The 25367-nt window shown below is 39.9% G+C and overlaps 1 protein-coding gene across 1 annotated transcript; it reads right to left on the reverse strand.

The window, feature by feature from the left end:
- Window positions 1-944: 944 nt before the first annotated feature.
- On the reverse strand, window positions 945-25367 carry paxip1 (PAX interacting (with transcription-activation domain) protein 1). The gene is made up of 23 exons (XM_041804196.1): window positions 25183-25367; window positions 20032-20166; window positions 19844-19887; window positions 18880-18943; window positions 17914-18024; window positions 17553-17628; window positions 15590-16099; window positions 15255-15367; window positions 14037-14862; window positions 12933-13027; window positions 11540-11635; window positions 10971-11108; window positions 10077-10198; window positions 9816-10000; window positions 8794-8837; window positions 8616-8680; window positions 8431-8533; window positions 5905-6073; window positions 5518-5618; window positions 5196-5330; window positions 4273-4348; window positions 2003-2063; window positions 945-1193 (listed from the first exon to the last, which is right to left on the reverse strand). Exons 1-23 carry the CDS (start codon window positions 25261-25263, stop codon window positions 1178-1180), a joined length of 3366 nt encoding a protein of 1121 aa, XP_041660130.1. The 5' UTR covers window positions 25264-25367; the 3' UTR covers window positions 945-1177.

Below are 25367 nucleotides of genomic sequence, written 5' to 3' on the forward strand. Positions count from 1 at the left end.
AGTGACATCCCTACACACGCACACCTCTACAAAATAAGATTTATCACACACCCACTACAAATTAAAAAAACTAAAGGCAAACACTTTAATACCTTCATTACAAAATGAGTGAAACCAATGACAATAGACCTTCTCTACAAAATAAAAGAGCCAAAAATCATCAGACAACTCTACAAAATAAGAGATAAACAAGCCTTTAACACCCTTGCTACCAAAATAAGTCTAAAAAACTTCCATCTGTGTAACCACTCCACTATGAATCAAGTTAGGGGAAAAAAAGCATAAAAACTCTACAAATTAAAAGACCTAAAATAATTCCTATATTATTTAACATTATCACATCAACAAAACATTTAAAAGAAAAACAAGACATAAAAGACATCTAGAAAATAAATGACAGAAATCTTCATCAAAACAAAAGACCCCCCCAAAATAGGAATTAAAATCATCCAACTTTATCTATAAAATAAGATTTGCAATACCCCTCCTCAGAAATTAAAGAACCAAACTCATCCTTTAACAACTCTACAAAATTAAAGATGGAAATAACCCATAAACATTAAATTTAAAAAAGAAAAGAAATTAAAAGCCCCACAAGATTCTTTTCAAAATAAAAAATAATGCTTACACAGTCCTAACCCACAGAATAAGGAACACCTTCCCAACAACCCTGTAATATCTTTTCTAAAAAATATGACTCCAATATAACCCAGTAATGCATTTCTAAAAAATACAAAAGACCTAAGTTAACTCTATGATACATTATCTACAAGACTTGAAATTACCCTTAAAACCTTCTTAACCAATTAAGATACCTAAAGACAACAGCTTCTCTACTAAAAAAGGCTTAAAATCATTTCCATGACATGATCTCTTCAAAACAAAATCCCTTAAAAACCCTCATACTGGCTCTAACTGACAGAAAAAAAGGACAGAAAGGCGAGTCACAAACAGATGTGGTTTTTATTCCAAAAAGCAGCAGAAGCTTTAACACATTCTATGTGAACAACAGGAAAAAAGTTAAAATCCTCCATAATTTAAACATTCATTTCACAAAAATAACATCCATTATTTATTTATTAAACTGGTTACAAAAAGCTACAAAAACACAAAAATCTGAAGATAGAAAAGTCAGACGCCTGTACACACTTGTCCTTATCCCCCCGGCACCGCTTCTTCAGGTGAACCTGTACGTGTGAATGTTAAAGAAAAGCTCGGATAACACTGCTGAATACACACGTAGAGCAGGAAGTACACACTGAATTAAATATAGAGAAGACTGGGATATCCACCTTCAGCTGGCTAGAGTGTTAAAGCTTAAATAGACTGCACCAGAATCAGTTTATAGTCAAATGAGTCATTAATATTTCATATGTTGATTTAATATTCCCTGGTTGTTTGCCAAATGTTATCCTTAACCCAAATCCTGCCAGACATGCAGCTCTAGTGGCTGCTATGCAGTTTATCCCATTTAGATTAAAGCAAACATGAGACATGCTAGGATTGCTGGTACTGATTTTCACTTTCAATTATTAGCCATGACGTCAGAGCCATTCATAACTGCTAACCGTTAACACGACTGGTCTCATTCAACGGATTTATAAAATCAATAAAAGAGTAAAACATCCAATGGATTGAATACGACTCACTCTATGGTCATGGAGAAGACACAAGTTCCTATAATATCAACTTCATTTTAAATAAAACTTGTTTATTCACAATTTTGGTTAACACTACATCACCCACAAGCCTAGAACGTACCAGCATTAGTTATTTATCAACACAGCTATAAATGTTTTATTGATGCATTAGTAAAGCATTCCTAGCTGTACCCCTTTACTAATGACTGACTAATGCATCAATTAATGAGTTATAACTCAGTTTATAAATAAAAAATACATTCATTAGAAATGCTTTGCAGATTATGACTTTACTAGTAGTTAAAGCTCATCAAAAATGTTACTGACTTTGATTTAAAGCCTCTGATTGGCTGAAAGGATATGAGTCGTAGTTGAGTTTCTGGGTAAGGACTCCAGTGAGGATGAACTCAGCGTTGTGAACATCTGGATAAACAAAGACACATCATCATCACAGTGGTTCATGCAGAATAACACTGTTCAGCTGCTGATTGAACTTTCTAGATTTTTAAATTAGTCTTTACTGGAACTTTTCACAGAGCTGATATTAGACATGTCATTGAAATAGTTCAAATAAGGGAGACTGTTTCTCATATAACTTTAAACAAATAATTGTAAATGTGGTGTTTTTACAAGGACTCGGGTAACCCAGTTTTGACTGTGTTTCAAACGTATTCAATTTTATTTCTAGTCATGACCTGATTCAAGAGACCAGGATAAGCCATCTCAATGTTGAGTACTTCAGAGGAAAACAGGATACTGTGCCATGTAAACACCTTTACAGATTTTTGACAGCCGCCAACTAACAGCAAAACAAACATGGCAGCAGCAAAAAGAGGCTCAGAATAAGCCTTTTATTCATACATAGGGAGGGTCCCCCCCAAGGATGCTGCCATCTTGGATTTTTGCATTTTGCCTGTTTCTATGGCACCATAGAAGGAACCAAATAACAGTTAAGCATGTATTGATTTTTAAACTTCACTGGTTCCCACAGTTATCACCGGAGAAATGAGCATCACGCTCCAGAATTGACTGTTAGATGTTGATAGTTCCAATTTTACACACTGCACCTTTAAAAGACGGCAAAGGGTGAAATAAAATTTAAAGGCAGGAATGCAAAGTTTGTAGTCTTTAAATGGATTATGTCAACTTAAATGTAAAGATATCATGTTTAATAAGCTTTAATGAATGACATCAACTTTAAAGGCAAGGATGGAATGTTTTTTAGACTGTGAAGGTTGACATCATCTTTAAGACAAAGATGGAATGTTTGCAGGCTGTTAAGGATGATATATTGAAAGGCAAGGGTGGAATGCTTTTAGACTTTAAAGGATTGCATCTTCAATGAAGGGTCGAATGTTTGCTGATTCAAATGGGTTACATAATCTTTAAAGGCAAGCATGGAATGTTGGTTAACCTGGGGTTGATGGGGCTTCTTCATTTTTGCCAAATAAATGTGGGTGGAACTGGTAAGGTTGGAACTGGCGAGGGTCTCTCTTGATCCTTGCAAGTTCCATCCAAGCCTGTCCCTCTACTTTTGAGTTGAAGTAGGTATGTTTGGCAAAACTTAAACAACTTAAAATGATAAGACATGCTTCTGCTTGTGGCCTTCAGACATAATGATGGGTATGGTTGGTGTAGTTATATGAGAGTGTTTTTTTTGTTTTTTAAGTTTTTTGAAGCTCAACAGTCCCTGTCCCCTTTAGGATTTTCTCGTTTTCCAGAGGTAAATTTTTTTTACTCTGCTACTGTTTCTTCCTAAGCTTTCTAAACTTCTTCCCCTGAATGTGGCACTACTTTCTGGACTTAAAAGTAGCTCAAGATTTTTTTTCTTTTTAAAGGGACAATGTGTAGAATTTGGCATTTTAGCGACATCTAGCATTCAGATTTTAGAATGAGCCGATCTGTTACCAAAACGTCACATCACTAGGCGACGAGAGCCTGTGAAGACCACAAAGGATCGTGAGCCGGACATCATTTACAGCAGTGACGAGGTGAGGGTTTATTCATTCCTTTTTGTAACCATAATTTTTATAGATTATAGGTCAGTCTTCTTCTCCACCTGCCTTCCAGGTAGCTTTCAGGACCGGCGGGCAGGTTCGTATTTAAAAATCGCGTTTCGCTCTTTCTGTCCCCAAAACGTTGCCGTAGACAACATGGCGGTTCAATATGGCAGCCTCCGTGAGGGCGACCCGCAGTAATGTAAATTTAAAAAGCTTTTTTCTAATTTTGTAAAAAGAAAACGAAAGTTTAAAGGGGATGATTGTGCACTTATTTTAACATACTTCACATAGATATATAAACATTATATCCCATGTACACTGTTTCTGTTCGGCGAAATGCAGCCAAATTCTACACATTGTACCTTTAATTAGTATGGTTCACAGCTGTAAACAGCACAAACTTTGGTGTTTTTGTAGCATTTCTCTATGCAGAAATCACTTCCTGTCCCTTTTTGGGTTCTTCACTTTGACGTAACGTTATCAGTAAAGAAGCTTAACAGGGATACGCTAACCAGGTTTTTCTGAGTGCATATCCTCAGTACGATCAAAACCAGGATAACGCTCATCCCTGGGATACTCAAGTCCATGTAAACACCTTCACTGAACCCTATAAATCTGTGTTTGTGTGTTACCTATGTTCTTCATGAAATACTCTCTGCACAGGTGTAGGTCGTTGTCACAGGAGATTAGAATTATCTCTGGAAGGTTCTGTAACAGAAGTCAAACAGACAAAGATTTAAATAACAATTTATCATCACCATCAGCTGAGAGAACACACTGTTATTTCATCTAAGGCTGACTACTCACCAAACCTGTCTAAGTCTGGTTTATCCCACTTAACTATCCAGAACAGGACAAGCCTGGTAATGGATGGACAATGAATTATCATGAGGCGTGGACAAATAAATGTGTGGTGTCAATACGATTGTTTTACTATTTCTGATTGAGTCACAGCCTTGATGGTCAGGAATCATTTACACCAATTTCATTTTTATGATTCTAGGGTTGATTTTAGGGTTGTCTCTGAGACTGTCATTCTCCATGCATTTTTTTGCCCTTCCAAAGTCTCGTTTGATCCCTTGAGTTTCTGTGAGATCTCATGTCTGTGAAATCTCCACTGACAAATTGTATCTACAAACAGCGGCTGTGTGATATCATGGTCTATCATGTGCATTCGGAGCATTATGATGTGAAAAATTATACTAAAACTGGCCCCATGTCTGAGGTCTCCTACATTTTAAAAACTAGTTAAGGTTGAAAATCTTTGGGGCACTGATAGCATCGTGGCTATGTTGTGCAGAGGTTATTGTCCTTGGGGTGGGCAGCCTGGGGTCCAGCTTGTGGCTCATTTACTATATATCATTCCCCACTCTCTCTCTCCCCAGTTTCTGATGTTATCCACACTCCTATCCTCTCAATAAAGATTTAAGAAAGCCAAAAAATAAATCTTAAAAAAGGAAAATCGTCAATGGTCTTGTGTGTAGCCAGCCAAAAATTAGGTGTTATTTCAAATTTTCCAGGTTTATGAAATGATTTCAGGAGATTTTTTTAGGACCTTGTTCTGTTTGTGCTCCATGATCTTCCTGTATGATGGCTGTTTGGTCAGCAGCTTCCCTCCAGCGCTCTCCAGGATAGACTTCATGGTGCCCAGACTGGGACACACACCTGGGGTCAGGTAGAAGAATTTACCCTGCATCATAACAGAGATAGGGAGACGATAAATATATAGATGAATGGATCATAGAGATGTGTGGACAGGCAGAGGAGAGGTTATTCATGATGACCTATACATTTATTAGATCAGTTGTTCCCAACCTGGGGTCAGGGCTCCCCTAGGCTCCCCAGCCTAAACCTCTTAGTGATCTCTAAGGACTCACCTTGAACAGTGGCGTGCTGTGAGCTCTCTTTAAGGACTCCTCCAGACTGAAGCTGAACAACATCTCAGCCTCTGCATCCCTCAGAGAGAAAGGCTGTTCATCTACACAAACACAGACATGAGAAAGTTATCTCCTTAATAATGAGCTTCTTCGCAGGGTTCAGGGCTACGTCAAAGATTCAAGCATAAATCACACTTAAGTCACTAAGGTTCAGTGTTAAGTTATATATGTGGGGACAAGAAACACCAAAGTTACATAACCAAACCAATTCTCCATGTTTCCTTTGATTTCATTCACTTGAAGAGCAAATCATCCATTGTGACTGCTGTTAAGTTCTGAAGGATTTCTGTAGCCTGAGCCCTCACAGAGAAAAACTTAAAAACATACCGAGGAACTTCTGGCTCCTCCAGCTCTCCTCAAGCCACTCGGGGCTGACGATGTGTTTGACCACGGACATGGCGGTCAGGAACTTCACCGTCCGAGTCACCTTGGCGGCCACCAGGTGAGTCACCTTCTGACTGCTGTCTGCCACCTCTCCTCCTAACGAGTGTAACCTCTGCAGACACAAAAAAAACCCCAAAATAAATCGGGAATTTAAGCAGCTGCATACTGATACCGGCATCGTCTTAATAGGATATCAACATGTCATTATCATGAAAGTGCTGATGATCATTTGAAATCCTTTAAAAATAACAATATAAATCAAATGAGGAGCAAAGAGGACTTTACACTTTGTGTTAATAAAACCATTATTATGGCAGGGATATTTCTGTATTTTGTAGCTGGGCTGCATTAGGTACTAATACAATCAACCAACCAATACATTGGCTACAAATATCTGCCGAATGTTCAAAAAAGTTTGTGGACTTTTAGACTGGACCAACAGACCTATGTCAGCTGAAGTCTTTATTTTGTTTCTCCTCAGTCATTCAACTTTGAAGACTATTTTAAGGGCTGAAGTTTTAGGCTTGAGCTACATTTATACATAGTTATCAGTTAACATGAATTTGTAAACATTGGTTAAAATCCAGTAATGAACATCTTTAGGTGAAATCAGCCTCAACGTACCTCACACCATGAAAGAGATAATTACTACAACCATCAGATATCAGGATTTTGCCAACTTTGCACAGAAGGTGAGGATTCAAGCCAAAAATGGGCTAGATAATCTTGCTCTGTGATGTCCAAACCATGATGTTTCATAACATGTAGAGTTGAGAAACTCATCTAAAGATGTATTCTGATCATTATTGACACAGTGAATCATGATCTTTGTCAGCAGGCTGATATTTAGAGTGACTCTCTGAGGTTTGTGTGCAGAGAGAACCAGTGTTGGAGCTGTGTCCATGTTCTGTTTACCTACAGCTACCTGAGCAGTCAACATCATTTAGGCAAACAGAAAAGGTAAGAGTAACACCTGTTGAAGTCTTTGGCAAAAGGAGAGTGAAAGCTGATGATTATTAAAGCTATTAGCTGATTTTGATGCTTACAGTCCTGTAAAAACATTAGAGTTGCTATGCAAAGTCATTCTGACAATACCGGAGGTGAGGATCCACATTTTACATAGCAATGACTTCAGTTACCGCTCCCTCTATTCTGTCTCTCTCTCTCGTATCTTCAGATTATTAGTGGTGTCTGATTGTGATAGAGTGTAACTCTCTACGACTGACTTTCAGCCAAAAAAAAAAAGAATGAGAGAATTCAGACTTCAGAGCTGTATACAAATGCTTCAACAGAATACCCAGGTGCTTAGTGCCAATTTATGCAGTGCTTTTGAGGCAGGAGCTGTCCCATCTTTGGTCTCCAGGTTCTTCCTGGAGCAGTTTCATTGTTTAGATCAGGTCTAGCTTTATTGAGAAGTCGCGAGCAAAATTCCCAATTGTTCACTGAAGGGTCCCAAGAGTCCAGTGCCCTCCATAATTCTCAAATGGAAGCCCACATGGAGTCTGCAAAAAAAACCTGAAGGACTCTGAGAATGTGAGTAACAAGATTCTCTGGTCTGATGAAACCAACATTGGACTGTTTGGCCTCAATTATTAATGTCAGGTCTAGAAGAAACCAGGCACTGCTCATCACCTGCCCAATACCATCCCAACAGTGAAGCATGGTGGTGGCAGCATCATGCTCTGGGGGTGTTTTTCAGCAGCAGGGACTGGGAGACTGGTCAGGGTTGAGGGTGAGATGAATGAAGTAAAGTACAGACAAATCCTCAATGAAAACCTGCTCTGCAGCACTCAGGATCTCAGACTGGGCTGAAGGTTCGCCTTCCGACATGACAATAACTCTAACCAGACAGCCGAGACCATGCAGGCTTAGGGACAAGTCTCTGAATGTGGCCCAGCCAGAACCCTGACTTGAACCCTTTGGAACATCTCTGGAGAGACTGTAAATATCTGCCCACCAACTGACCCAATCCAACCTGACTGAGCCTGAGAGGATCTGCAGAAACGAATGGTGGAAAATCCCCCAGTCCAAGTGTGAAAAGCTTGTCATATTCAAAAAGACTCAAGGCTGTAATTTCTTTCAAAGGTGCTTCAACTAAGTACGGAGTAAAGGGTCTGAATACTCAGGTGAGAGTTCAGTTGTTTTTTTTTTTCCACTTTGTCATTAGTGGGTAATGGGTGTAGATTAATAAGAAAAATGAATTTAAATGCCTGTAGCATTAGGCTGCAAAATAACAAAACCGAAAAAGGGAAGGGGGTCTGAGTACATTCTGAATGCACAGTACACATGTTTGCATCTTAACAAAGGGCTCTGAGGGTTTAGGTGTTGAACGTTGGTGGACTGGAATTGCCATAACTTTGGAACAATAACTTTACTTGACACAACCATCTCTAAACCAGATATAGGCCTCTGTAATAGCCGCCTGTCTGTAACTTCCTGTTTAAGTAGTGTGAGGTCGTCTGTGTTTACCTTGGTGTACTGCTGCACCTGGTTTGGCTCAAACCCTGTGAACATGACCCGAGGAGTAGACTCTGGAGGGAGCTTCTGACTGGGAGACTGGACGTCCTCCAACCTAAACACGGAGATAGTATCATCAGTATGATCAATATGTGCTGAACAGGATCGGTCCAATCCAACTGGTGTTAGGCTCTCACCTGGCCTTCTTGTTAGCAGGCTGGTTGGAGTCACTGATCCTTTGTTTGTGCTGCAGCTGAAGGCTCTGTGAGGATAGATCAAGAGTTTAACATCAAGCTGCTCAGGTACAATAGATCAATAATTACAAGAGCGATGATCAATATCTGAAAAATAAGAGAGAAGTTCCATCCAACTCACAGCTAAAGACTCAGGAGACACTTTGATGGGAGATCTCCACGAGGCTGCAGAAAAAAAATACACCATAGCAAATTAAAAATTCAGAATCTCATGTTTATGCTGACATTACATGGTACACAATACTGCTGCACAATTAATCACAACCACAATGTCAGACTGTCTCATAACAAAGTTGTATAAAAGGCTGCAGTTATTTTAGTATTCCGTAGAACTTGAAAGGTTTTCAAAAATGCCTGCAGAAAGACCTTTAAGTTCACACTAGTATTTACGGACGTACCTTCATTTTCCAAAAAGGATAAACTTTTAATTTTGGAAAGCATTAAGATATTTTGAATACAGTACCGTAGGATTGGGGGTCATTCATATTTGAATAACGTCAAACCTTCCAAAAATTTTACCAGGTATATGGTATTACTGCCAGTCATGTAAAAAACACATTTTAAAGACGCCGAGTGCACCCCTCTACAGGCGTTTCATTCAATCCTTTAACAAAATGCTTTGGCATCTGGTGCCTGATGTTGCTTTTGCAGCAAGCAGCATGTATGGTTATTAAAAACGTCCATTTCTTGTCACTGATCACCATACAGAAAGAAGAATTTTAAGTGTTTTTAAATTCACGTTGCTATTGATCAAATTACAACCAGCAGAGCATGTTTAATAGTTTGACTTTAGAGAGGGCTAGAGCACTGTGCCATAGCACTGCATCACTGCTAAGATGAGGCACATGAGAATATATGCACTGGTCCTTTAATTCCTTGTTGTTTGACAAATAGCCCGACTGCCAGGGATCACATTATAACCAGCAGTGCACGTTTAACAGATTAACTTAAGAGAAGACTGGAGAGGTGTGCTAGCACTGGGCCATGTCACGGAGCACAAGTACATACAAGGTACAGCTATTAAATCATGAAACTGAGCTTATCGAGATAAAATGACTTGGTTCGCAGTCACACTGAGTGACATATACATATAAAATTTTGGGTATTTACATACAATTCTTTCGCTCATGGTTAAGAACGTACCAAGCAGGTTCTGGACCAGCTGTGGGTTTGGTACCAGAGGTTCTGGGAGGGTGTAGTTGGAGTATCTGCTGTGCTGGATCTGTCTGAGCGCCTCAAAGTTTCCCAGCAGGACATCACACAGCCACTGAGCGTTCACACACGGGATTTTCCATTCCTTTGCCTTCTCATATTTCAGCCCACTGGGTCTGCGGAAAAAAACAATCGATCAGTGAGTCAATCCATCACTTTTTCAATTGATAGTTAACAGGCATCATATCTTACTCTTTACAGATGAGCACAGTGTTACTGCGACACAAGTAGCCCGTGTATCGCGCTCCAGCCAGGTAAGCCATCAGCTTCAGGTCGTCTCGGTCAGCGTCCACAAACCCCGTCACTGAGATGATCTGAGGAACAGAGAGGGAAAAGACAACTATTTTAATACCAGGTTCTTGTTTTGATACCAGGATATGAGTACCATTAAATAGAGAGCCCACCTGATGCACCAGAGCAATAAAATATATAATTAATACTGTTTAATTAGCGTTAGCTATGACTGCTGTACGTTTCACCTTTGTCTGGTTTTAAGGTAACCTTGCAAAGCAGATGGATTCAACTGTTTACATGTTTCTTACTGGCAAATCCATCTTGCAAAGCTCCCATCTGAACCGTTTGGACCCAGTTAGAAAGTGACAGGACCAATCAGCGTCGAGAGGCAGTACTTTTGGGCGCAGAGACAAGAGACCAAAATATCTGGACCGTTGCTCAGTGGTACAAAGTCCTGTTTTCAGATGAAGGTACACTGTGAATTTTATGTTTAGAAATCAAGGTCCCAGAAGCTGGAGGAGGATCTGAGAGGTACAGAATCCAAGGTGCTTTAGTTTAGTGTTTTCAGTTTCCACAGCCATGAAGGTTTGCGGGGCCAGGTCATCTGCTGCTGTTGGTCTACTCTGCTTTCTCAACGCTTTCAACCGTCTACCAGGAGATTTTAGAGACCTTCATGCTTCCATTTTTGAGAAGTTTTATAGAGATACTGATTTCCTTTTCTAGTAGGACTTGGCACCTGACCACAGTGAATCCAAAACTACTGGAAACTGGTTTGCTGACAGGGGTATTACTGTGTTTGATTGGCCAGCCAACTAGACTGAACCCGATAGAGAATCTCATATGTGTACGTACATGCTGAGAGCAGGGCTTAGCTCCAGGTGGGAAGGCAAAGGGCAGGTGCAACGTCCGATGAGGGGGGACCATCCTCTTCCTCTTCAGCACAGTGTTTAACCAGTGAGCCGTCACGCAGCGTTTCCCCTCCCTCAGCGCCTGTAACAGGTAACAACACACAGAGAACACCTGGTCACATTAAAGCAAGAGGTGAACATCTGAGACATTAGATATGGTGGGTAAGTTTTAAAACTGTTGTGATGCTAGGAAAAAAAGCCTTTGATCTCACTAAGAGAGCCTCAACATTCTACCACATACACACTCATTCAATAGTCTGAGAGCCAAAGATCATCATCAAACTTGGACAGTAATTAAAATCAGAAAAAGATAAAATAAGTGAATTTATAATAAAAAGCAGAATAATTTGTCTCCTTTTGAAAGTCAAAACGAAGTCTGTAGGAGGATGTGGGTTGGAGTTATAGGGCCCAGAAGTGGACTGAGATGACGTGTCTATGTGGTAGAATGTTAGGACTGTTTATTACATCTTATACCTGTGTTAAATGAAGTCTGATTCTCAGGTGTGTTCTTACCTGCACATACATGTTGCTGACCTGACTCTCGCACAGCAGATGTGTGCAGCGAGGGGTTATGGTGGGGTCTACAGCTCCACCACATGCTTGGATCACCTGAGGGATCGTGAGCATATGTTATCATTTCGTTTATATTTAAAGATCATCTGTTGTCATTGATTATATCAGTTGAAACCTTGAATAAACGTCGATGCTGGGCATTCTGAAACCAGAAACCCAAAAGCTCAGACTGCATATGGAGGTAGGCTGGGATGCCAATACCAACACTTGCACACATTAAAGGCTGCCCTGCAACTGATGTAGTGTTCAAGTTTGTAAAAAGCATGGTTTATTAATGAGTTTTAGAGCCCGACAACTCAGTTCAAGACAGGTGACTGGCAAGTCTGGTCAATAAGCCATGATGAGCCTGAGAGACACAGAAACAATGTAGGGGCTGTTACAGACATTAAGGGTGTGAATCTGTCAATTCTGATTCCTCCAATACTGGTGCAAATTCCAATTCTGGGTGTTACATTTCTTTTGTCTTATCGCAGGGCATAATTGAGTATCTACTACTCTCTGAACTAAGATGCAAAAATGTATAACTTGCCAGTAAAAAGCTAGAGAAAGTACATCTAGGACAATGTAGCTTTTAATCTACATTTGCAGCATTTAAAACAGCTGATTATAATCACGCAAACATAGAAAAACCTAACATTACACAGAATTTCTGGGGTACACATGGCCTTGCAGTTAGGGGATGCCCCATGCACAAGGGCAGTCTGGGTTCAAGTCCAGCCTGTAGCTCCTTTCATGCATTACTCATGCCTGTTTCTGACTGCTTCCACTGCCCTTCTCTCTAAATAAAGGCATAAAAAGCTCCAAAATGCATCTACAAACACAACCTTTATTTTTGCTTTATTTGCAAAATAATAAAAAAAAAGGAAACAAACATTCCCAGCGAAAAAATTGGCATGATAACAAATCAAAAGATTTTGCCACTGACAAAAATGTCTGCTGAAGGCAGGTCTTTGAAATTCTCTTATTATTCAATTATCCTTCAGTGATGGCTTAAAACATACCTAAAGCAAAATAAAGAATGTTTAAAATTACTGTTTCTTCAAGACATTCTGAAAGTGTTCCGAATCATAGGAATTAATATCAGTGATTTTGACAGTAATAGATATCTTTACCTCTAGATGCAGGCATGTTCCAATCCCTGGGTGTCACGGCAGACATGATAATCAGATTAAGTTTAACTCATGTATGACAGTGCACTCATCTATGTATCTGATTTCCCAGCATGGATGTTAATGTTAGATGTTAATAGGGTCACTGAGCGGGTGGTCAGTCCCGAAGATGTTTCATCAGTAACAGACCGACTACCTCCTCCTCTGTGGAGAGCTCGTCTTACCCTCTTCCAGGTGTTGAGCAGCTGTTTGTCCGCCATCTGTTCGGGATAGTCAGCGATTGCAAACACACAGCCCAGCAGGAAGCCGTCCTGAGGAACTGAATGACATGACAGCAACACGTTACATGATTCTCTCAACACAAACAAGTCCATCTACACTTACCAGTGCTTATGAAAAGTTTTCAGCCCCTTCTATGTTTTACCCTTTTATTAATTTTTTTAAAGCAACCATTGCCAAAATAAGTTGGCTTTTTTGACAAGAAAATCACAAAAAAAACCCTCATTAATGTCAAAGTGAAAACAGATTTCTGCAAAGTAATGTCAATCAACAAAACATGTCAAGTAAATTAAATGACTGCATGATTATTAACCCTTTCAAGTCAGCATTTAGTAGATGCAACTTTGGCTGCAATCACAGCACAGTCTGTGTGGATAGTTCTCAATCAGGCCTGCATAGTTTTACACTGCAGTTTTCCTTTATTCTGCTCCGCAAAACTGCTGAAGCTCTGTCATGTTGCAGAGGAGTCGGGCATGAACAGCCCTTTTCAAGTTCAGCCACAAATTCTCTATTGGATTGAGGTCTGGGCTTTGACTCGGCCACCCCAGAACATTCACCTTGTTGTCTTTAAACCATTTTTGTGTTGCTTTCACTGTATGCTTCAAATCATTGTCTTACTGGAAAATAAATCTTCTCCCAGGCCATAGTTCGCATCATCATGATGCTCGCTCTGTAGGCCACACAATGGACCTTTTTAGCCTGTGACCCCGTGCAATTTTCCTCTCTGTCCTTCACACTGAAATGGATGAGGCACAGAGAAAAATAGGTGCACTGTGTGACGATAGCGCAATGCATCATGCTGGAACAAGTGACAAGGGAGATGACAATGAACCAGGGACATCTAAGAGGAATATTTTATTGATTTTCTTTCATTTTCCTCACTCAGAGATCTCTTGAGCTTGTTTTACACAGCAGAGACAGTGGTGGACAGATAATATCTACATCTGTGATTCCCATGTTGTGCTCTGGCTCATGTTAACATGTAGGTATAACTCAACAGCTCACCACCAAGGGGGAGGGCTGCTGGGTGTAACCACAGTCATACTTACTGTCTTGTCCAGGCTCGTGTCCAAAAAGCTGAGAGACATGAGGCGTCTGCTGGATCTGAGGCTGCAGGGTTGTCTGTTGCTGCTGCTGCAGGCTCTGCTGGTTCTGCTGCAGCGCCTGCTGCTGCTGCTGCTGCTGCTGGTTCTGCAGCTGCTGCTGCTGCTGCTGCATCTGCTGCATGTGCTGCTGTTGTTGCAGAAAATGTTGCTGCTGCTGCTGCTGTTGTAGATGTTGTTGGTGTAACTGTTGTTGGTTCTGTTGTTGCTGTAACATTTGCATGCGCTGCTGCTGCTGGAACTGTTGGAGCTGCTGCTGCAGTGCCTGCTGTTGCTGTAGTTGTTGTAAACCCGGTCTAAGGAGCTGCTGAGGCCGCAGCTGCTGCTGGGAGAATGCGTGCTGCTGTTGCTGCTGCTGCTGAGAGAACATCTGCTGTTGGTGCATTTGTTGCTGCTGCTGCTGCTGCAGGAACTGTTGCTGTTGTTGGGGCAACTGCGAGAACCCTTGTTGTTGTGCAACCTGTGACTGTTGCTGCTGATGTTGCTGCTGTTGGTGATGTAGCTGCATCATCTGATGTTGCTGCTGCTGCTGCTGCAGGTGCATCATAGGATGCTGCGGTTGCTGTGGTAACTGCTGATGTTGCTGCTGAGCAGCTTGGTGCGATTGTTGCTGTTGCAGTAGGTGTTGTTGCTGCTCGGCTGTAAGGGGCTGGCTGCCTGGTTTCGACTGATTAAAGAGGAGGGGCGTGGTACTGTTCAGGGTCTGAGCATGGCTCTGATTGGTCTGCTGCTCCAGTGGCTTCATCTGATTGGCTGTGAGATTCTGTATGATCTGCAAGAAGATGACAGAGAGAGTTTTTAACAGGTGTATGTGTGCTCAGGCTAGAAGTATGATTATAGCCCAGTCCAGCAGATATGGGTTTTTGGGGATCCACCGGCCCTTAAAATATTTACATAGCATCTTTTAGGAACAGGTTTAACTCTATTTTGAACTAGAAAATGGAGATAAAGTTGTTCGTAGGCTGTGCCAGGTTATACTCACAAATTATCAATGAATTGAGTGAAAGAGGCTTTACAGCTAGTGGTGCTAGCACTGCTAAGATTAGCTACATTCCTCAAAGGTTATGTTGTTTGACCTCGGTGTTAAATAAGACAGGTAAAAAAGCTTGTTCACAAAGACAGTACAGGAAATAACTATTAATGTGACTCGCTCTGGTTTCTCACATGTGCTACGTTGGCAGGTCGGCTGGTCGGCTGCATGTCTGAGTTGTTGGTGATGTTTCTGAGGTGTCTGGCTGCAGGACTCCACCCAGGAAGTCCTTCATGACCTGAAACACCTAGACAACAGAGAGGAACGACACCTTCAGCAACAGACCATCAAGTTAAGATAAAAAAAAAAAACATCCAAGCTTAGTGTGATAAACTAAACACTTACAGTTAAGTAGATCACACAGTTTAAAATGAAATACCATAAAATCCAGAATATAAACCGCACCGTTACACAATCCTCAGTCTTGTACAGACCCAGAGGCTCCTCTGATCACTTAATCCAAACTGACCTTGTTGTGCGTTGTGGCTGACAGCAGCAGCAGCTCGGGCCTCTGCAGGTGTGGTTGCCCCAGGTACAGGAGGCACAGTGGCACAAAGGTTGATCAGTCCACTTCCCGTCGAGACCACTGGCTCCTTGGTGCTGGGGGGCCCACCCCGCCGTCGAGCCGTCCCTGTAGCAACAGGGTGAGTGGGGGTGGTGACTTCGGCTGGGGTCCAGTTCAGGTTGGAGCCCTCCTTCTCTGCAGGGGAGTCATCATCAGAGTCATCGAACATCCGCTCACTGCGGCGCTCAGGTTTACGGGGGGAAGGTGGTGACAAAGAGTTTAGTTTTTTGGGTCCAGGTCTCCTGCGGGGGCTTGACTCCTCACCAGACGAACCCCCGCTGGACAGCCGGGGTCGCCGGGGGCTGTAGCTTCCATCAGAGTGCTCATACGACTCTCCATCGCTCTCGTCCTCCTCCTCAGGCTCCACGTAGGTAAGTCTGGGGTGATAGAGAGCCTCATCCTTTCTGCTTTTGTCTATTTGGGAAGAAAAGATGGAAAAATAAAACAGTATAGCATAGCTAATGAAACTTATGACCCAACAAGGGAGAAAATGGATAATAATGGCACCAATCCATGTCTATCTGGTCTGTGTTTTTTAGTATAGCAGCATGTTTGAAGCAGTGGAGCGGCAGCTTATAATACACAATGAGCAGGATGAATTTTGGATTGCATGACAGTGACAGCTGTAGTCACTGTTGCAGCAGTATGTTGAAGCAACAACTCCAATTCCAAAAAAGTTGGGGCACTGTGTAAAATGTAAATAAAAATCCTATATTTTTCACAATTAAACCTAAACAAATCGGATGTTGAAATTGAGACATTTTACCACTTCCTGAAAAATATTAGCTCATTTTGGTAGCAACGCATCTCAAAAAAGTACAGACAGGGCAACAAAAGGCTGGAAAAGTAAGTGGTACTGATGAAAACCAACTGGAGGAGCATCTAACAACTAATTGGGTTAAGTGAAAACATGTCAGTAATATGACTGGGTATAAAAGGAGCATTTTAGAGAGGCAGAGTCACTCAGAATCAAAGATGTGCAATGCAAAGTTTCAACAATCTGAGAAATACTGCAGCTAACAATTGTGAAACAATTTCATAAAAATGTTCAACATAAAATTGCAAAGATTTTGAATCTCCCACCATCTGAAGTCCATAATATCATCAAAAGATTCAGAGATTCTGGAGAAATCTCTGTGAGCAAGAAGGTCAATAGTGGATGCTCATGGTATTCAGGTCCTCAGCTGCCACTGCATTAAAAAGCAGGCATGATTCTGGACTGGAAATCACTGCATGGGCTAAGGAAGACTTTCAGAAGTCATTGTCTGTCAATACATTTGGCCTTGCCATCCACAAATGCAAGTTAAAGCTGTATCATGCAAAGCAGAAGCCATATGTGAACAGGATCCAGAAACGCTGTCATCTTCTATGAACCAAAGCTCATTTAAAATGGACTGTGACAAAATGGTAAACTGTTCTGTAGTCAAATTAATCATAATTTGAAAAGAGCAACATATGTGGCCATCCTGACTACATCTCTTTCAGAGAAGGCCTAGACATTTTAGCAAGAGAATGCTTAACTGCATACCACATCCACCACAACAGCGTGGCTTCAAAGCAGAAGAGTCTGGCTGCTGAACTTGCCTGTCTGCAGTCCAGACCTTTCACTATAGAAAAAACTCGGAGTATTATAAAAGGGAAAGTCCAGCAAAGAAGACCCAGGACTGTTGAGCAGCTAGAATCCTACATCAAACAAGAATGGGAAAACATTCCTCTCAAAAAACAATGGTTAACATAGACTGTCCCTACATTTTGAGTTGTGTTTCCGCCATCAAATTTATAATGACGATGGCTGTAATTACACCTGAACTGCCCGCCCAATAACTGTCTAAGGTGCCTAAGATATAAAAACGATTAAAAGAAAGACCTTGAACGGAGTCTGTGATCCAGTCCGGCGTGACGATCTTGATGTTGGGATGTTTCAGGGCACACTCAAACTTAGCCTGAAGAAAAGAAAATATTTATAAAAATAAACACCGTCATAAGAAGAGTAAACATGTTTGACTTCAGTCGATATTTGTAAATCTGAACACTTTCTTACTAAATGTCCCATCTCACTTAGTATGTTGTATGGTTCAAACTCAAACATGCGATTTTGTGTGGTTGAAAAATCCCCAGATATTAACTAAAAACAAACTAAAACTGGCCTGAATTTTTGAGTACTAAGTGTGTGGTTTCAGAGTTGAATCAGCTGATGGATAAAGGTTACAGGCAGGGAACAAACTCACCCCTTTCGGCTCCTTCACCACCAAGTGTGTGACCTTCTTGTTGAGGTTCAGCTGACATTCTCCTCCATAGAAGGTCACATACGCCCACAGTGAGTTCAGGTCCTCTGGAAGCTGTTCACATTAAAGAGAGAGTAGCATATGAGGAGGTACTGAACTATCCGCAGTGGACAATTTTTCACTTCTTCAGAACAGCTTCAAATAAAACATGATGCAAGGTTGTTATAGTTAACTAAAAATAACTAAATAACTAAAATTAAAATTCAAAATCATTTTATTTAACTAAAACTAAATAAAAACTAAGCTTTACAAAAAAAAAAAAACGAAAACGAACTAAAACTGTATAGGGGATTTTCCTGTCTTGGCGGAAGTTACAGTTGAGATCATCAGTTTATGAGGACTTACAAACTGGACATTGACAGTAAGACTTAATTTTCTTGTCTGATGCAGAGTTTTAGGGTGGTATCTAGTTAATTTAGCACTTGTTAGTGTTTGTTGGGATAATTTGTAGGTGTTTTTAGTAGAGGAAGGTATTTGAATGTTGTAAACTGCTATGTTACGGTAACAGCTAATGTGATAATGTAAATCTAAGTGCTGTTGTTTGGGTGTTAAACAAAGGGTTATACTGAATGTGTGTCAGGAGAATCTCACAACTTTCGTTACGTTTGTTTGTAGAGCTTACATGTAGACGAATCCCTGGATCCTCACTCCAAGGTTGTCTGATAAAGGCCTGATCTCGGCTCAAATTTAAAATGTTAGCAGGATGATCATTTGATCATGATCAAGCGTGACAGAGACCACAGAGATCCTGTGTGAGAGCTGTCAGTAACTTTTTTTTGTATTTAAATAGCCTGAGAAAGAAGAAAATCTAAAAACCTCATAGGATCTTAATAAATGACTGTATGTGTTGCTGCATGTTTTGTAATAAATCTGGATTTCAGAGTTGACAAAAAACACTGAGATACTCACCCTGGGCAGACACACTGTCACACCAAAGAATATCTGTCCTGATTCAGGAGAGAATCCGGTGACTCTGAAGAGTTTTGGTTATGGACAAACAGCTCAGAGCATCTTCATTCTCTAACTAGAATAAAAACAAGCTTAAACCACAGCATCTGTATAACCCTTCTGTGGACATTTTACTGTTATGACGTCTCTTCAGTGGATCGCTGTCAACATCGGACTCCACTATGCATTTGGTTGACAGATCTCTGTGTATTTAGGAGCCACCAAAGTAATAGGAAGTAAAACAGCAGAATTAGCACATAATAAAAATGTCAGAGACTCTGACCAATGAGCAATTTTATTTCTGTGTGCAAAGTAAAATAATGTAAGCAACCAAAATAAAACTAGGATGTTTGGAAAAGGTGTGTTAAAAATTCCTGGCTCCGTTTACCAGCACTTGGGAAATACTTAAAAAAAAAAAAAAAAAAAGAATTGAATTGAATTTTTATAGAGTGGCTGATACCTTTGTCCTCATTTGTAGAGGGAAGTAAAAGTACAGATTATAAATCCCAGAGTTTTTGGCATAACTGTTGCCACCTTATTCCAGAAAGTCTGACAGAGGGAATAAATCTGAAACACACGGGCTAGATCGACCTTAAACTCACCACAGTCCCAGTTTAGCAGGATTTCTGCTTGGAGGTGAGGAGAAGTCGTTTCAAGTTATTTCAGCAAAAGTCTCCATGTCGAAGAGTTTGAGGAACTGTATTTTCCATGCATGTATGCTGCCTTGATTCTTCGGTTATTTTAATACCCATATTTGTTTGACTTGGTCTGTATTTTCTTTTTTTAAGTGATGTGATGCCATCGTACTTTTGCATATTAAACTTTCCTACTGCTGACATTTTAAGCATCAACAATCAGTACAATTGTTCATGACTATCTTCAGTGAGTGCATTTGGAAGTATCTGTGATGATGTCTAAAGGATACGGTAGCAGGTCTCCACACCTGACAGAGAGGATCACCCAGGACGGCTGCAGGATAAGAGCACAGAGACCAGGTCATCATGACAGTCTGAGCCAGTTAAACATGGACAGTTTTAAAGACTGACTCATACATGAACATATCAAATAAAGCTGTTTTTACACATGTACTTCAGGTCCAGGAGCGACTCTTACCTTAACCACCGGGAGGTCAAATACCTCTCTGGACTCGCCCACCTCGGGGTTGTCCCCGTCCTCAGCAATGATGTGAGTGGCCAGAGCATTATAGGACACCTCCTTCCCCTTTCCTGCTTTCAGCAACTGCACCACCTGAAAGACGAACAAACACCGTCATCAGCACCATGCTAGTATTAGTGTAGCAGAGCGATGCGTGACAAACAACAGCTCAGTCTGAGTCCAGTCATCTTTATCTCAGACATTAAAGAGCAGACGGGTAACTAACTCAACACCACTGTTTGAGTCTGTGTGATTAATATAGAATAAAGCAATGAGGTGAATGTGTGTTCTCTCCTCTTTAAGCTTAATGTGTATAATGGCAGCAACATAAAGTGAGTGTGCTCATTAGCAGAACTTTAAGCTTTATAGAAAATACTTGAGCTGTGTAGCATTGCTGATAATGAAGGCTTCAGACAGCTCTTTAAAGAGTATGAGTAACGCTAGTTAATCCTCACTCAGTGGTTCATTAAAGAAACTATGGTGCATTCGTTTTATGCAGTTGTAAAGCAAAAAGTGATTCTAAGTGGGATATTTTAAATTACAAAAGCTAAATATGACTATTTGTATTTATTAATAGTTTATTAAATATGAATAGACTATTTTGATCTAATGCATCTCTTAGGATCTGAAGTTAAGTGTTTTAAAGTGTGAAATTCTTGACACTGTTAAACTGCCTTTTCCCTTATTGTCTTCAGTAAAGAACAGCTGCTGTAGTGAATTTTATGTAGGACATGTTTATTATCCTAAATTAACAGGAACCTTGATATGATCATATGGTGGGGCTGTGGGAAATACGGGCTATATGCACAAATAGGGCATCCTTCATCCTTAAACTTCAGTGTTCTGAGGGTTGAAGTTAAAAGACTGAACACATTTAAATATCGGTAATGATATTCTTATCAGATATCTGCAAAAAACAAGTTTCCTAGTTCATTGTGAAGGGGAAATGTCACAGAAGTGTTAATATCACACCTTTAAAAACAGCCTTATTGTAGACAAAGGTGGAAAAGTAACTAATTACATCTATTAAAACTACTGATATAGTTTGGACACTTGAACTTTTTTGAGTACAGTATTAGCATCAATAAATATATTGGGGGTATCCAAGCAGTGGCCCTTGTTTTTTTTTTTAAATGGCCAGCAAGAAATCCATTAAAAAAAAAGAAGTATTAGCCCAAATTAGAATGCAAAACTTGTACTTCATTTTATTTCTTAGTTTTGACCAGGGATGCACAATATTGGAGTTTATCCAGTATGGTGATATTTACAAATGTATTTTCGCCAATAATACTGATACATGAATGTAGTTCAGGCCTCACACTTCAGTGCTTAGAACACAGCTCAAGGATGAACTAAGAAACAAACTCCATACTAAGCATATGATTCGGTTACTGGTTGGTTTTAGAGATGTAACAAACATTTTATTTATTGTGCCACATGTTTTTAGTTCTGTTGTACTCAAACTCTGTAGTAGGGCGGGGTATTGCCACTGATTGCCTGAATCGACTCAATTCCGATTCACAACGTCTCAATTCAATGCAATTCGTACCTCGATCCATTTCAATATCATCTCATGTGGGGATATTTTAGTTGCAAAACCTATGTTGCTTCTACATTTAAGATATTCTAAGAGAACTTCAGTTGGAAACAGAACTGCTTTGCCTCTGTCTTTGTAGTGTTTAAATCAAAAATGAAGCCTGAGGTTCCTTCAGTGGAGCAGAGCTGCCAGGCTCCACCATGTTTGTTTTTACAGAGATAAGTCACTTATTGCCAGTCCAAGTTAAAAATCTTGTTAGATGAATGAAAAAAAAACAGTAAATTTGATAAATTATCTTTACTTAGTTTGAGACGGTCTATGATGTATAATTACACTTATAATGTTTACAACGTGGTAGTAGTAGTGCTAGCCACATTTTCAGTTACAGTGCATGCAGTGTGGTGCTCTAATGTTCATCTGTCCCTATATCATAAGCTTCTGTGTGTCTGTGATCTGTGCGCTATAGACAGACACACTCTTTAATTAGAAGGCAGGAACTACAGCACTGATTAAAAAAGAAATATGCATCATGTTATCTATTTTATTATGTACACTGTTTGTTGTTGTGAATGTTGTTATTCCAACTTTATAGAAAATCTACATGAGATGTGAGTCTATTACCCACCTCTTTCTAAATAACCAGAGTTCCTCTTCCTTTTGAGCGCTCCGTCGTGCGTAATTTGCAGGTGTGAAACGAAGGAATAGAGGGGTAGTAAAATAAAGCACATTGTACGAAGCATCGTGTACTGGGCTTTCACAAACAGTCAGGGTTTGCTCCTCTTGAATGTAGCGCACCAGATGATCACTATTGTGTGTGTGAGTCAGCCCGGTCGGCAGCAGCAGCGGCTTAGGTGCTCTCCACCAAGTCACCTGTAGAGCTCGGCTGATCGCGCATTGATATCCAAAATAAGATGACTGGCCTAAGATTCAACCCTCTAATCAGAGTCTAAAGGCTTTTAGAGGCAAGAGCAGTTCCAAGCTGCATGAGTGACCTATGTCAGAGACTGGTAGCAGGAGGAGCTGACAGGAAAAGGCATATATTAAAACACGGGTGTCAAACTCAAGGCCTGGGGACCAAACTGCGGCCTGTGGTGCAGTTTTACCCAGCCCACAAGATCATATCTGTATTAGAATTGGCCTGCTGCTATGAGGTCTGCAGATTTCCTCCAGTATAAAAATGTAAATTTAACCTTAAAGATTTTTTTTAAAATCCTTGTTAAGTTATAAAAATCTGAAAACGTAGAGAGTAGAAATAATTAGATAATAAGCCAGGAATTCATTTGTGTTTTCATTTCATATTTTCATTTTGCATCCCAAGATTATGACTGAAACTTAGGATTTTGACTTTTTATTTCATATTTTGACCTTTTAAATTCATAATGTAACCTCTTTTTCTCATATTGTGACCTTTCAGATCCACATTTTTTCCCTTTTAAATCAAATCTTGTCATTTTTAACTCCTAACTTATACTTTTAATCCCATGTTTTCACTTTTTAAACTCGTGAGCGAGAATTTTATCCTATATTTTGACCTTTAAGAGTCACTACTTTGAATATCATCTTGTATTTTGACTTTTTAAACTCTTGATTTTGTATTTTCTTATATCTTGACCTTTAAACTAATTATTTTAACTTTCTATCTCATATATGTGCCGTTAAATAAAACTTATTTTGACCTTTAATTTTGTATTTTGACCTTTAGGACTTACAAAGTTAACTTTTTATCTCAGATTTTTATCCTTTAAACTGGGGATGTGCGATATTGGATTTTTGGCGATATCTGATATGCCGATACCTACAGATTCATTTTAGCCGACACCGATATTGATACGATATTTAAAAACCCTATTCAGACATAAAATGTCAGTCCTTTAGGACACTTTAAGGTTCAAGGATGACCAAGGAAACGATTTTTAGTCCTTAAAAACACTGTCAAGTTTAAAGAATGAGGATAAATAAAGAAAAAGACCTCACCCAAAATAGCTCTGTTGGTTCAGACTAAAACTCCACCAATTTATTAGTATATATGGACAAAATTTACAGTCAATCTATGCTGAAATACCCAGGCAAAATATCAGATGTAAATATTGGCAGAAATTTTGATATCTGCCGATACCGATACCAGACTGATAATATCGTGCATCCCTACTTTAAACCCATTTATTTATTTATCTAGTTAGCATTTATTTGACATTGACACACAGTAACATTACCGCTGTGATATTTAATCACCTTTTATTTTTTTATTTACTTTTTTTTTTTTTTAGAAATCTTAAAATTATTTATCATCACTGTTTAATTTCCCTCAAAATTCATTACCAGTGAAAACATAGTTAACAATCTTCAGTTAAATCTTGACCCTGTCAGACCCTCAGGTTAAACCTAAATTCAGATGTCGGCCCCTGCTGTAAAAGATCCATCTTTGGATTAAATGAATTGATACAGACATTTTTTTAAAAAGAATTGATCTGAATCAAAAATGGATTTTTGAACCCAGTCCTACTCTGTAGCACCAGTGCTACAAGCAAGAGTTAATGTACTGCCCCTAATTAGGATTATTTCAAATAATATTGCAAATTCAGCATGAATTGTTGTATTGAGGGGAATGGAAGTTTTTATGTCATTTTTTTTCTTATCCAAAAAAAAAAAATCTTATACAAAATTAAGGAAAATAGCATCATATCCCTGCTGCAAAATAGATGATTAAACCATTCTGACGTTCAGTTAAGGCTGAAGAAATGTTGCACCTTCCTTTAATCAAAATTTGGATCAATTGCCCAGCCTTAGTAACTGCTCAGTACTTAAAGTAAACTTTGAGTACAAAAGTCCTGTAGTCTTTCCCCCTTTGACTATTAGCTATGCATTGCAGGATTTCCCAAAACTGGAGGAAGGCTTAACTTGAACAGAGATTTGGATCAGACTAAAGTCTACTCTCCTGTATGCCATTAACAAACTCAGTCACGGTTTTTAACCTGTCTTCCCTGCACTTTCAGCTGACTATAACCTCTCTAACAGAGTTCAGAGGGTATCCATGTGTCAGGAAGAGCAGCTGTGAGCTACAGGTCTCATCCAGCGGTGATGACGCATGCGCAGAGGGAGTGTCTGTGGGGTGTTGATGGTCACAGGTTGATGCAGAATAACAATAATAATAACAAAGCTCATAACTTTGACAGAGCAGCGGAGTGACAGCGCTGAAGGCTGCTATTTGAGTATAATAGGATAGCTAAGGACAGATTTAGCACGGACGTTAGCACAACAAGCCGTGACAGATAAACCCAATGCTACATGCTAACAGCTAACCATCAGTGCAACTACGAAACTCAGGGCAAACGCTAAATCACTCAAGTACAGATCACCAACAAGTATCTGGATCATATTTACGAAATACCTTAACATCTGGAGACATACCGCTTTGTCACCGTAATGTCAGTCAAAGTTTAACCCCACTGTTTTCACACCAGCCTCAAAGCTAGCTGTTAGCTTCTCCTGCATCTCTCCACTTAGATTGAATGGTACTAGCCAGTTAGCATGCTATCTAGTTAGCTAGGAGAAGCTAAGGTCCTGGGGCTCACCTTTTGGTCGATGTCCCCCACCAGGTAGAATTTGACATCTTTAAACAGCTCGTCGGACACCTTGTTCTCCTCTTCAGACATGTCTGTCGGTTAAAATCATCAGTTTGATGTTTTAAAAGCTAACAAAGCTAACTGATACAGTCTAAGTGCTACAGCAGCTGCTTACAGTAAACCAGCCGGGGACA

Source organism: Cheilinus undulatus, linkage group 13, assembly GCF_018320785.1.
Source record: "Cheilinus undulatus linkage group 13, ASM1832078v1, whole genome shotgun sequence".
In the NCBI taxonomy this organism is placed as follows: domain Eukaryota; kingdom Metazoa; phylum Chordata; class Actinopteri; order Labriformes; family Labridae; genus Cheilinus; species Cheilinus undulatus.

Coding starts and splice junctions, on each gene's coding strand:
- paxip1 (XM_041804196.1), bottom strand. CDS start 25,263: ATGTCTGAAGAGGAGAACAAGGTGTCCGACGAGCTGTTTAAAGATGTC. Junction 10,001..10,076: donor ACTGTGCTCATCTGTAAAGA/GTAAGATATGAT, acceptor TTTTTTCCGCAG/ACCCAGTGGGCTGAAATATG. Junction 5,619..5,904: donor GAGGAGCCAGAAGTTCCTCG/GTATGTTTTTAA, acceptor GTGTTTGTGTAG/ATGAACAGCCTTTCTCTCTG.